General features: G+C 46.3%; 1 protein-coding gene and 1 non-coding gene across 2 annotated transcripts in view; one reads left to right on the top strand and one right to left on the bottom strand.

The window, feature by feature from the left end:
• The first annotated feature begins 5,268 nt into the window (after positions 1-5,268).
• On the top strand, positions 5,269-5,385 carry LOC130842244 (U5 spliceosomal RNA). Its single transcript, XR_009050379.1, has one exon. It is a non-coding gene; the product is annotated as a U5 spliceosomal RNA (small nuclear RNA).
• A 4,806-nt stretch (positions 5,386-10,191) lies between these two features.
• Positions 10,192-12,125, bottom strand: part of ARMH1 (armadillo like helical domain containing 1) — a 47,707-nt gene continuing 45,773 nt past the window's right edge. The window contains exons 8-13 of the mRNA XM_057708684.1: positions 11,421-11,543; positions 11,259-11,331; positions 10,990-11,119; positions 10,826-10,903; positions 10,453-10,534; positions 10,192-10,378 (exon numbers count right to left, since the gene is read on the bottom strand). Of these exons, the coding sequence (XP_057564667.1) occupies positions 10,260-10,378; positions 10,453-10,534; positions 10,826-10,903; positions 10,990-11,119; positions 11,259-11,331; positions 11,421-11,543 (605 nt within the window). The 3' untranslated portion in view covers positions 10,192-10,259. The remainder of the gene's footprint in view (positions 10,379-10,452; positions 10,535-10,825; positions 10,904-10,989; positions 11,120-11,258; positions 11,332-11,420; positions 11,544-12,125) is intronic.

Below are 12,125 nucleotides of genomic sequence, written 5' to 3'. Positions count from 1 at the left end.
CTTCTAAGACAACTCAGTTTGTCTGCCTCCTTCCTTCTTCCATTGTTTCTTCTTGTCTGCCATCTCTCTCCCTCCCTCGCTTTCTCTGTCGCTTTCTCATTTCATAGCAGCTCTGCCTGTCTGTCTATCTATCTATTATCTATCTATCATCTTTGGCCCCCACAAGATGATTATGCTCCTGGGTTCATGACATTATCATCAGTGGTCTATGGAAGGCTCCTCCTGCCATTCATTCATTTATCTATTTATCATTCATTATTTCTTTATTTTATTCTCATTTGCCTTCTTTACCCAGGCAACCATTCCACTTTGTTTAATATATATCTTTTTGGTTTTTTTTCTTATAAAATGGGTAATATGTGCATGTATTATTTATGTGCATGGATTTTAGAAGTTATGTTAATGATATTATGCCATGCATCTCATTTTTGTCACTAAACTTTCTATTGATGCAATGTGACATTTAATGCATTATTTCCAACTGTTGCATAATAGTGCATTTTACCCATTTTACCTACTTCTCCCCCAGTGATGGATGTCAGGTTGTCTACAACGCCCCGCACTCACCAAGGATGCTGCAGATAATGCTCCATAAAGGAAAATTAGGCCCTTATTTCACATCATGCAGAAGAAAAGTCAAGATAATTAGGAATTCAATTGTAAAGACATTAAAACTTTTTATAACTTTTTATACAAGAGTATATTTTTATAACATTAGGGTAGGGAAAGATTTCTTAAAATCTAGAAAACTATAAAGTGAAAATTCATGAATTAAATATATTAAAACTTCTGCATGATAATCAACAAATAAAAAAACAGCTGACAGACTACAGGCGATAACTTGCAATACATATAAACTGTCAAAGGTTTAGTTTCCTGAATATAAAGAGTAAGAACTCCTGCAAGTCAATAAACAAAAGACAAACACAATTTAAAAATGGATAAAAGACCAGAGCAGGCAGTTCCCAGAATGGGAAACTGGAATTATCAATAAACATGAGAAGATACTCATATGTATTTCTCTCTATGTATGTTTTAAAAGATTATTCGTTACCTAAGTCTCGGAGTGTTAAAAACACAACTTCTGGGTTGAATTATTATCATTCTAAGTACATGATTAATTAAAACAAGATAAGAATTTTCAACCTAAAAAGTAAAAATTTATTGGAAATACACCTCCTAATGAGATGAACAAACTTTTGTTTTTCAATTGGTTTACATAGTGAGACAGAGTTTGTTGCCAATTCTATTCCTATTTTTGTTTTCACAAGTAAAAGATCTAAGAAACTGTAAAATAAATAAATATATTGAAATTGGAGTTTTTTTTTACAGTAATGTCACTACATGTCCCTTTGTTGGATGTCCTAGGCATTGTGGTATACCCAAACAATGGAACATTGTGCAGAAAATAAAATGGATGAATAGGAACTAGGTTTACAGATACCAACACAAATAAATCTTGAAGATGTAATGTTGAATTAAAAAAAAGAAAATTACAGGGAATTCCCTGGAGGTCCAGTGGTCGGGACTCTGTGCTTTCAATGCTGAGGGCCCAGGTTCAATCTTTGGTCAGGGAGCTAGGGGAGCTAGGATCCCCAAAAGCCCCACAGGGCAAGCAAAAAAAGAAAGTTACAGAAGGATGGATAAAGTAAGGTATTTATACAAATTTTAAAAACATATGACTGGGGACTTCTCTGGTGGCACAGTGGTTAAGACTCCGTGTTCACAATGCAGGGGGCCTGAGTTCAATCCCTGGTCAGGGAACTAGATCCCACATGCATACCACAACCAAGAGTGCACATGCCAGAACTATCCTTATCCGCACCTAAGGAGCCTGCTGGCCGCAACTAAGACCCAGTGCAACCAAATAAATAAATAAATATTAAAAAAACCCAACAACACATGACTGATATTGTTGGTGGATGGGGGACATAGGCATTTCAGAATAGTAGGTATCAGTGTATAGAGGGGGAGCCAGTGGGATTGGGGGGACAAATGCAGGCTTCAACTGTGTCTATGTTTCTGTTTTTGTTTTATTTTTACAAGAGAACATCCACATTCTTATTTATTTACTTTTTAATAGGTTTAAATTTTTGAGGGGTACAGCATCACACAGATTCTGTGTTCAATGGCCTTAGCAGGAAGGTTGCTTCAGAATTTGGCAAGAGCCATGCCACTGTTTCACTGAGCATGAATTACCTTTCCCCAGGATACTCTCATTTGGTTTGGTTTGCCACTAGGAGTCACTATGCTGTCTCTGCTTTGTACACATAAGGACATCTCTAGCTTAGAATTCCGTCTCATCCCAAGCATAAACACCTTCAGGTCTCAGAAGAGCTGTGTGCTCCCTCTGATTCCAGAGGCCCTGCTAAGAGCCAGCAAAAATGGCTTTGCATCAGAGCCTTCCAGACATATTCATCATTTTAAAGTCCTGTTCCCAACAGGCTTCCACAGGCTCCAAAACAGAGGAAAGGGAGCTATGTAAGGTTTTGTTTACTTTTCAAACATATCTAAAGCACATCTGAAGAAATGTTCATATCTATTAAATCTGAGTATCAGGTGTGTCTTTGTCTTCTACACTTTTTTGTGGAGTTAGAAATAGTTCATGATGAATTTTTAAAATAATAAACAATGAGAAGTGAGGAAGAAGAGACAGGGAAAAACCTAAGAACTCTGTTTTACAATAGAAGTTATTTCACCTAAATGTATCCTGAAATTTCTGCCATTTGCATCAATTTCAAGGTTTGTGAAACATTTTTTAAAAATTTTTTTTGGTGAAACATTAAAAAATCTAGTATGAAAATTAATTAATTCAAAACGGTACCAGTTGATGTAAATGCATCCACAGTAAAGATAACTAAGATTCTTGAGGTGAAACTCAGTGGAAAGTCATTGTTTAGAATGAAAGTTCCATTTGTTTTCTTGCAGCTGTAGGAAAGTTTGTTTTTAATAAAGAGATTTGTCAGAATTTTTCTCTGAAACTAAAATAGGAAGGGAAGTTTTTTCTTTGCTGTGGTTGATCACCATATTCCAAAAGGAGACTGCAGTTGGAGGGTGATGTAAGTCTAGTGAGTTCCTCCCCTCTTCTCCCCCCCCCCCCCCGCCCCTTCTTTTTCAGCTGGGAGTTGATGGAAGCTGCTTGGTCTGCAGGGATGAACTGGTAGAGAGGAGTGACAGCTGGTGTTCTGGATGGGGACTGAGTAAAAGCAGCGCAGTGGGGGGATGGTTTTGATGGGATGAGGGCAGAGGAAGGGGCAGATGCTGGGCACTGTTGGTTGGGGGATGGGTGGATAAGGAAATGGCTTCTGTTTTCTCCACAACTTCTGTTGTGAGGTTACCTGATGAGCTTGAGAGCTGGGGAGGAGGTGTGGGATGGTTTCGGTGCGAGAAAGTGGTACATAGTGAGTGCCATGAGAGTGGGAAACAGAGCCAACTAGAGCCATGTCGACTAATATCAGCGCCATGTCGACTAATATCAGGACCTTCATCAGAGGCCTGGCTCCCTTGTCTGATTTTTCCAGCAGTTCAGCTGCTACAAGGCAGATGCTGAAAAGGTAGAGGAACATAAGGTCCAGAGGGGCGGAAGGAGGAGGAACTGCCGGCGAGCCATAGGATGGAGGACCAGCTCCAGAAAGATGCTCACTGTGGTGTAGTTACTGCTGCACCCTCTCCCTCCCCTCCTCCTCCTGCCACCACGGAGTCAGAGTCTGGGTCCTTCTTCTTACCTAACTGGACCTCCATCTTCCTCCTCTCCCGCTCCCTAGCTTCCTTCGTCTGTCCTTTAATTTCTCTCTCCAGGACCTCCGTCTGTACTGGCTCCTTCCCAAGGTGTTTGAGCATGTTTAACACTCTCCTAATATTAACAAAAGGGGTGGAGGGAGGCTGCCTTTAATCCCAAATTCCATTTGGCTTTTCCATGCTAATGTCTCAGAGGAGATGTTGCCTGCTTTCTTCACCTCCCTTGGCCTCCTTCATCAGCTCCCTGCAGTTCGGCTTCCATCACCTCCCACCCCCGTGGTCACCAGCAACGGCACTGCTGTTGAATCCAATGGACTTTGCAGTCCCCACCTCACTTGACACTTATTTGACAGAACTGACCACTCCCTTCTTTTTTTGTCTGCCTGTCTTAGTTGTTGGGGAGGCTTTCTCTTTAGCGTGGCGGGGCGGTGGGGGTAGGGGTGGGGGGTGGGGGGAGGGTGGGCGGCGGCTACTCTTCGGTTGCCTTGCACAGCACAGGCTCTAGGTGCGCGGACTTCAGTAGTTGGAGCACTCAGGCTCAGTAGTTGTGGCTCACCGGGCATGTGGGATCTTCCAGGACCAGGGATCGAACCTGTGTCCCCTGCAGTGGCAGGTGGATTCTTAACCACTGCGCAACTAGGGAGGTCCCCCCAATTCTTTTCTAAGTAGGTTATGTTTACTCCCCAAATCCCTGAGCCAGATGTGGGGGTGCCTAAACTCCCAAACCCTGAGTGTCCAGCCTTCCCCTGTTGAGTTTTTAGTCTCTTGTGCTGTGTCTATAGTGGCACCTGGGCTGGGGAGGACACTGCCTCTGTCCAGGTTTTTATAAACGTCTTATTCAAGTTCAGACCTCAAGCTTGCGAATCAAATGTGTCTCTTTTTTTGACTAGGTAAGCAACTATTAAGCTTTGAGGTTGGGGGAAGGTCTGTAATGTGAAACACCGTCTTGTCTCCTCTCCACCGCCCCGCCCCCCCCCCCCCCCATTGCTGTAAATAACTTTTAATGGCCAAACCCCAGATTCGTACTTTTCTTTTTTCTAACTGCTAAAACCATTTTCTTCCACCTGGTTTTACTGTAACATTTGGAAAAGGAATAAATGTTGACCCTCATAAAAAACCCCCCAAAAACCCCACCACCACCAACAAAAAACCTAAAATAAATAAGCAAAATAAAACACTTTCTGGTTAGATCCAGCATCTATATTCTCGTCAATCTGGCTTCTGCTCCGCCCCTGGTGGTGACTCTAGACAGAGCAGGGAAACTAATAAACTAAGGTCTTTCCCGAAACTAGAGGCTGGCGACTCAGCTTCATTTACATACCCAGCATGCATTGCATTCAGGAGCGTGCCTACCTTAAAAGTGCTAGATTCTTCTCTTTTGACTCTCCCCGGCCCCCAAGAAAATTAGGATATTTCCACAGGATTGTCTGAAATCAAAGCAGAACTCACTCGCTCTTTGGCGGTAAATAGTTACCATTGCCGCTTTAGGACTTACAGTTACCCGAGAACTGTGTGAGCGGTACACGTAACATACTCTGGTTTCTCTTCAGATCGTATAAATCTTTCGCCTTTTACTAAAGATTTCCGTGGAGAGGAACAATTCTGAGTGTTTACCCAATTTTTTGAGGCCTTGTTCTATACAAGGCTACTGAATCTGTACAAAAAATAGACGATTTTGTGGATCGTAATTCTGTCATTTGTTTCTATATTGTTGGTCTGTGTTTTCTGTTGTTTTTGTGTTTTACTCGGTTTTCGTGTTTATCTTACTGCTTGAACTTTGGGAAACCATGGGATTTTTTTGCTTGTCAGGTGAGAAACTGCAAAGAAGTCATTTCGCGGAGTCCCGGGAAATTATGAGGCGTGCCTGGCTCTCCGTGGTGCTTTGCGTGGTTGTTCCTCTTGAGTTGTAGCGAGCGGCAGGTGTTGTGTGGATTTCTTACCGCTTCGCTTTCAGAAAGTGTGCGTGTGTGGGGCGTGATTTGAGCGGTGCGGCTTGTTTTCGCAGGGTTGTGCGGTATTTTGGGGAGGTGATGCTGTTCCCAGTTTAAGGAAGGAGGGACTCCCTGTTTGAGAGAGCGAACACCTGTGCCGGGGGGCGGGCAGCCGGCTCTGTTGAGGGGAAGCGGCGGCCCCGGGAGAAAGGGGGCAGCCGCAGCAGGAGCGCCCACCGCCGCCTTACGCCCAGCGACCTCACAGCGAACTCAAGTACATTCACAGACATGGGGGTTACACTTGGTCTCTAGGGCTTCGAATGTATATTCCAACATTGGAGATCACTTGAACTGCCTCCTGTGCCTTGCACGGGACCTGGCACAGAGCAGTCAGTCGCCCCCTAGGTGCTTGCTACCTATAGAATATCCGGTTAATCTGGTTTTGTTTAGGCTTTGATCAAAGTTTAGGCTTGGGCATATCTGTTCACAGATGTTTTTTCAAGGCAGTACGTGAGCACCTCAGGCAAGGCCCACTAATCTAGAGCTTCGGTTCTCAGTGTTGCACTTGTGTAACTTGGCATTTTAAAGAACTTCAAAAAAAATTGAAGTGTAGTTGCTTGATTTTTGTATGATATATATTTATATATAGAACTGTTAAAAATAGGAAATCCTAGAATAGGAACTCCTGGGAATTCCCTGGAGGTCCGTGGTCACGGGAACGGGTTCCATCCCTGGTTGGGGAAGTTAGATCCCGCATGCTGTGTGGCTCGGCTGAGAGAAAAAAAAAAGAAAAAAAAATCCTCAAGATTATCTGTAATTTCCAGTTTTTATATGGATCTAGACAGCAGGTAACTGCTATAAATTTTAACTTTAACAATAAGCTTATACTACATGACAATCAAATGCAATATACAATCACCTTAACTGAATCCTGAACAAAACCCAAAAACACATCAAGGATGACAGGAAGAAAGCAGAAGGTACATTTTTGATACCCTTGTGGAAATTTTAATATGTACTCTACATGATTTTATTGAATTAATAATTGTATTTGTTTTCTTGTTGCTGCCATAACAGATTATCACACACGGTGACTTAAAACAACACAAACTTATTCTCTTGCAGTTCTGGAGGTCGGAAGTCTAGAATTAAGGTGTTGACCGGGCTGCATTCTTTCCAGAGGCTTCAGGGAGACTGTTTCCTTGTCTTCAGAAAGCTGCCTGCATTCCTTGGCTTGTGGCCCTTTCTTGCATTACTCCAAACCTCTTGCTTCTGTCGTGTCATCTCCTAACTAACTCTGGATCCCCCCGCCTATAAAGACCCTTGTAATTACCTCAGGCCCACCTAGATAATCCAGGAGAATCTCCCCATCTCAAGATCCTTAACTACACCAGCAAAATCCCTTCTACCATGTGAAGTAACATATTTACGTGTTCCTGGGATTAGGATGTGGATGTATTTGGAGGCTATTACTCAGACTACCACAATAATGATATAGTAATTATGTAGGAAAACATCCTTATTCTTAGTAGAAACATAATGTGAAGTATTTAGTAGTGAAATGTCATGATATCTGAAACTTTCAAATAGCCCAGGAAACAGAAAGAAAACGTGTCAAGGGTATAGGCATTCATAGTATTATTCTTTCAACGTTTTTGTAGTTTTGAACTTTTGAAAATAAAAACTTGGGGGAAAACAAAGGTATATTCATAAATTTCGTATTTGTTTTGGATGTTTGTATTCTACCTAAGATTTCATTTTTATTTATTTTTAAAAATTTTTACTTATTTGGCTGAGCTAGGTCTTAGTTGCTGCATGCAGGATCTTTTTTTTTTTTTTAGGTGAGAACTTCCTGGAGCAGGGATCAAACCTGTGTCCCCTGCAATGGCAGGCAGATTCTCAGCCACTGTGCCACCTAGGAAGCCCCTGCATGCAGGATCTTTAGTTGCGGCACTCAAACTCTTAGTTGCAGCATGTGAACTCAGTTTCAGCATGGGATCTAGTTCCCTGACCAGGGATCAAACTGGGGCCCCCTGCATTGGGAACACGGAGTCTTAGCCACTGGACCACCAAGGAAGTCCCTTAAGATTTCATTTGTAAAAGTTCCATTGTGATTAAACTGTGATCATCTTACACCAGTGGTTTCCAGATTTTTGGATTTTCCAATTATTAAAATCTCCAAAACATTTCTGGGGTACTGTTTTTTAAATCATAATTCTACAAAAAGAAAGGCCATTTCAAAGACTAAAAACAGTAAGTATGACTTGACACCACAGGACGGGACACGTCTTTAAAATAGGAAGTCCATTTAGCTTTATGGAAAACATACCGACATTTCGTTAACTTTTCTTTCCTCCCTCCGCCAAAACAGAGGAAAGCTGAGGCTGAAAATCCCAGTTTGGGGTAAGGTTAGGCTGCCTTTGACCAACAATATCAGGGCCCGTGATGCCCTCTTGTGGCATCCTGGAGAATTACTGCCATCTGATTTCATTTCCTCCAGACTTTGAGGAACCATTCCTTCACAATAAGTTAGTCATTCATTCCTGTGTGCCAGGCATTGTTCTCAGCATTTGGGATATATCAGTAATGAAAACAAATATCCCTGCCCTACTGGAGCTTACATTCAGGTGGGGAGACAGACAATAAATAAATACTACGTAAATAAGTGCTATGGAAAAAACATCAGAGTGGCAGGGGTTGGGGGTCAGAGTACAGGGATTGGTAGTGTGGGATGCGACTTAAAAAGAGTAACCCTCTGGGCTCCTAGGTGGCGCAGTGGTTAAGAGTCCGCCTGCCAATGCAGAGGTCACGGGTTCGATCCCAGCTCCAGGAAGATCCCACATGCCTCAGAGCAACTAAACCCGTGAGCCAAAAAAAAAAGAGTAACCCTCATTGAGAAGATAACTTGTGTGAAGAGTTGAGGTGAAGGAATTAGCCATGAGATACCTGGGTGAGAGTTCTAGGAACAGAACCTCTCTCAAGTGTTCAGCAGGAAAGACTGCACAAAAGCCCTAAAGCAGGAGCTTGTCAGTTTCAAGAACTACACAGCCAATGTGTCTGGAGTGCAGTGAAAGAGAGAGAGAAGTAAGAAAGGGTTCATAAGTCATGGGAGACTAGATCACCCTGGAGGCCATAACAGTAAGGGCTTGGGCTTTACTCTCAGTGAAATGGAGAGCCCTGCAAGGTTTTGAGTAGAGTGATAGAATCTGAAGTTTACAAGGACGACTCTGGCTGCTGTATTGAAAAAGAGAATAGGGCAGAAAGCAGAGGCATCTAGAGGAGAGATGATGGCAGTGGCTTGAACCACAGTATTAGCAATGGAGCTTGTGAGACATAGTTGGATTCTGGATATATTTGGAAGGTAGTCAACAGACAGAATGGATCCAGAGGTTAAAGAGAGACATCGAGGAGAACACCACTATTTTGTTCTGAGTGGCAGGAAAGTTGAGTTGCTATCAGTTGAGCTGGGGAAGATGGCACAGGATTGGGAGTTCAGTTTTGGATGCTAATGAAATAAAAATCCATATTCTAAGGCAAGTTAAAGAAAGTTTGAACATAAAAAATTTTCTCTGTCCTTTGGCCTCCTCTTTCCCCTCTACTGTGCATTATATATCTGCATTATGCATGGACCAAACCTCCCCATTGGCAGAAATACCTGCTCAACTGGAAAGAGCAAATTTTTCCTAGTATCAACAAGATAACTCCTTAGGAGACAACCTTGATTTTGTAAGAGGCCATGATGACCCATGACCCATTACTTGTTTTGTAGGTGTAAATCTGGATTGTGTGAATGTCACTGTGTATGTCATTTTAATGTACAGCCCTCTGTCTCAAAAACTTGTATAACTGTGCTTTGACCACTAACAGGTAGAACAGTTCTCGGAGCTTTCTGAGAGGCTGCTCCCAGCTCATAATCCTCAATTTGGCTCCAATGAAATTTTCGATTTCTTTCTCAGATCGACTGATTAAATTTTTCATGGACAACACACTGAGGTAGGAATGTTTAGCGGGAAATAGAAACGTGGGAGTCATTGCATTATAAGTGGCATTTAAAGTGATGGAATCACCAGGGTGTAAATGTAGGGAAGAGGCCTCAAGGTCAGAGTCCTGCTTTGCTCCACAATGAAGGAAGCTGGGTTGAAGGGGAGGAATCAGCAAAAGAGAATGAAAGAAAGCAACCAGAGAGGCAGGAGAAAAACCAGAGTGTGATGTCCTGGAGGGGAGAGCGCAGGGGCCAGAAGGGAGCTGTGGTGAGGCCCACTCCTCAGGCTATGCCCTTGAATCTTCTACAATGTGGGTGGTCCTTCCCTTCAGACCAGCTTTTTTCCTTGGTAAGGGAGGCACCCCGACCCATCATCATAGTTCTCACTGGCTCTTCCTCTGTCCTCCACACACGGACGCCAGATAAATAGCAAGACTGTTTATTAAACCCTTCCCAGCCAGCTCTCCCTTTCCCTCACTGGGGGGCAGAACCCCCAGCCACCCACCAAGGGCCAAGAGGGGTCAACCGGAGCTTGGCCCCAGCTCCTTCCTCCTGCCAGGCTTCCCTGACACACAGCCTTGGCTTCCTGGCTTGCCTCAGAGGCTCTGTTACTCCTTTTCTTCCACATCCTCCTTCTGGAAGTGTGTGATGTAGGCCACCTGATCCTGATTACGATGGCTAAAGTAAAAGCTCATGTTGCTGTAGGAAAGGCCACTGAGGTACTGCGCTGAAGGCAGGGAGATGAGCCTGAGTCACGGTGCCGCTGCACCTCTGCTCCAGACCCCCTCACTCCCCACTCACCTTCGGTGACATTGACTTTGTTGGCCGCCAAGATGTCCGCCTGAATGCTATCTATTTTCATGTACAAGTTCTCGGCGCTGCTCTGAGGACAGGAGCACGGGGAACCCGGCTGGATGCCAGGGCAGCCTGGACTTGGAGTTGGGCGTGGGCAGAGGGAGGTTGCAGGCTGCAGTGAGGCTCTTAGCCTGACTGGCAGGGCAGGAACGGCAACGGAAGAGTGCCAGGTGGAGAAGCCCAATCCAGGGCGGCCCCTCCGGCAGCCAGCGCCCAGGCCCCATCTGTGTGTGGGGTGGGTGTGCAAGGGGAGGGGCCGTGCGCTGGGGCGTGCGCAGGGGCACTGGCCTGCCCCGCGGGGCGGGGTGGGAGCACTTACACGGAAGAGCTTGTAGAGTTCCTCCCCCATGGACCTGCGCACGTGCTCCTCCACCACCGGGAATAACTGCACGAAGTACTGCGTGGGCGGGGCGGGGGGGGCGGTGCTGTGTGACCGCCTTGCCCACGCTCGGCGCCAGCCGCGCCGCCCCCCGCCCCGCGCACCTCTAGAGTGAGGCTGGCCTGCCGCTGGCTGTTGCTGTGGTCCGTGTTGCCCATGGCGGCCATCAGGCTGTGCACCACGCGCAGGTGCAGCATCTCCTCGGCCAGGCTCGTGTTGTCGCGAGCCAGGATCCTGGGCGGGGGTAGGGTGGGGGTGCGATTCTGGCTGCGGCGGTCCCGTGGGACCCTCCGGCGGCCGGAGCGCCCCTGGGGCCCGCGGGCAGCGCCGAGCCTGGCTTGCCGCGTCCGCCCACTGTCTGCTGCCTGCTTACCCGATGGCCTTGGCGGCCGCGGCCTGCTGCAGGAACAGCGGCAGGTGGGCGGTGAGCTGCAGGACCGACGAGTCTGTAAGAGCGAGTGGCCGAGAGGCTGGAGGACCCCCCCCACACCCACCCCCCGCTGAGGCCCACCCCTCCATCCGAGCGGATCCCTACCGCTGACGATCTGGGACTGCAGTTTGCTGGTCTCCTCGAAGGACGGTATCAGCAGCGCCACGAGGCCCTTGAGCAGCGCCGCGCACACGTCGTAGCTGACCAGGTCCTTGATCAGCTCGATGGCTGGGGAAGGCACAGGCGCTGGAGAGTCCCGCCACTCCACCCCCCAGCCCCTCAAGGAAGCAACACCCCCTCCCGCAATTCTTTGTCGGCCTTTCTTAACACCTCTTACTGGCCAGCACTGTGCCGGGTGTGGGGGGGAGCTGGGCTGGAGCTCGTGGTTAAAGAGGAGAGGAGGAGAGGGCCCGAGCACCCTCCCCGCCCCCCAACCTCCGGGACTCACAGATCCAGCCAGAGCCGGGGGAAGAAGGGTTGGAGGCTTAGAGGCTGAAAAGAGCTGGAGGCCCCACAGAGGTAGGGCCGCCTTAGGCCTTTGAGGAATATAGAAGGTTTCGTGGAGGGAAGGGCCGCCTCTGGGTCTTCAGAGGGAGACAGGATGGGGAAAGACAAGGGGTAAGAGGGAGACAGAGCAAGTGGGTGGGGATGTGTAGCAGAAGATGAGAAGGAGGCAAGGTAGACAGCAGTTGAGAGACACTTTCCTTTCTGACGAACCCTTACTGAGGCGTCGTTTGCCTAGGCTCTGTGCTAAGGGCTCTAGGTTCAGTATCCAGTGACGCTCACTGTCACCAATGAGGTTCATTTTGC

The sequence above is a fragment of the Hippopotamus amphibius genome, chromosome 1 (assembly GCF_030028045.1).
Source record: "Hippopotamus amphibius kiboko isolate mHipAmp2 chromosome 1, mHipAmp2.hap2, whole genome shotgun sequence".
NCBI lineage: Eukaryota > Metazoa > Chordata > Mammalia > Artiodactyla > Hippopotamidae > Hippopotamus > Hippopotamus amphibius.
This window is presented reverse-complemented; position numbering and strand designations above follow the sequence as displayed.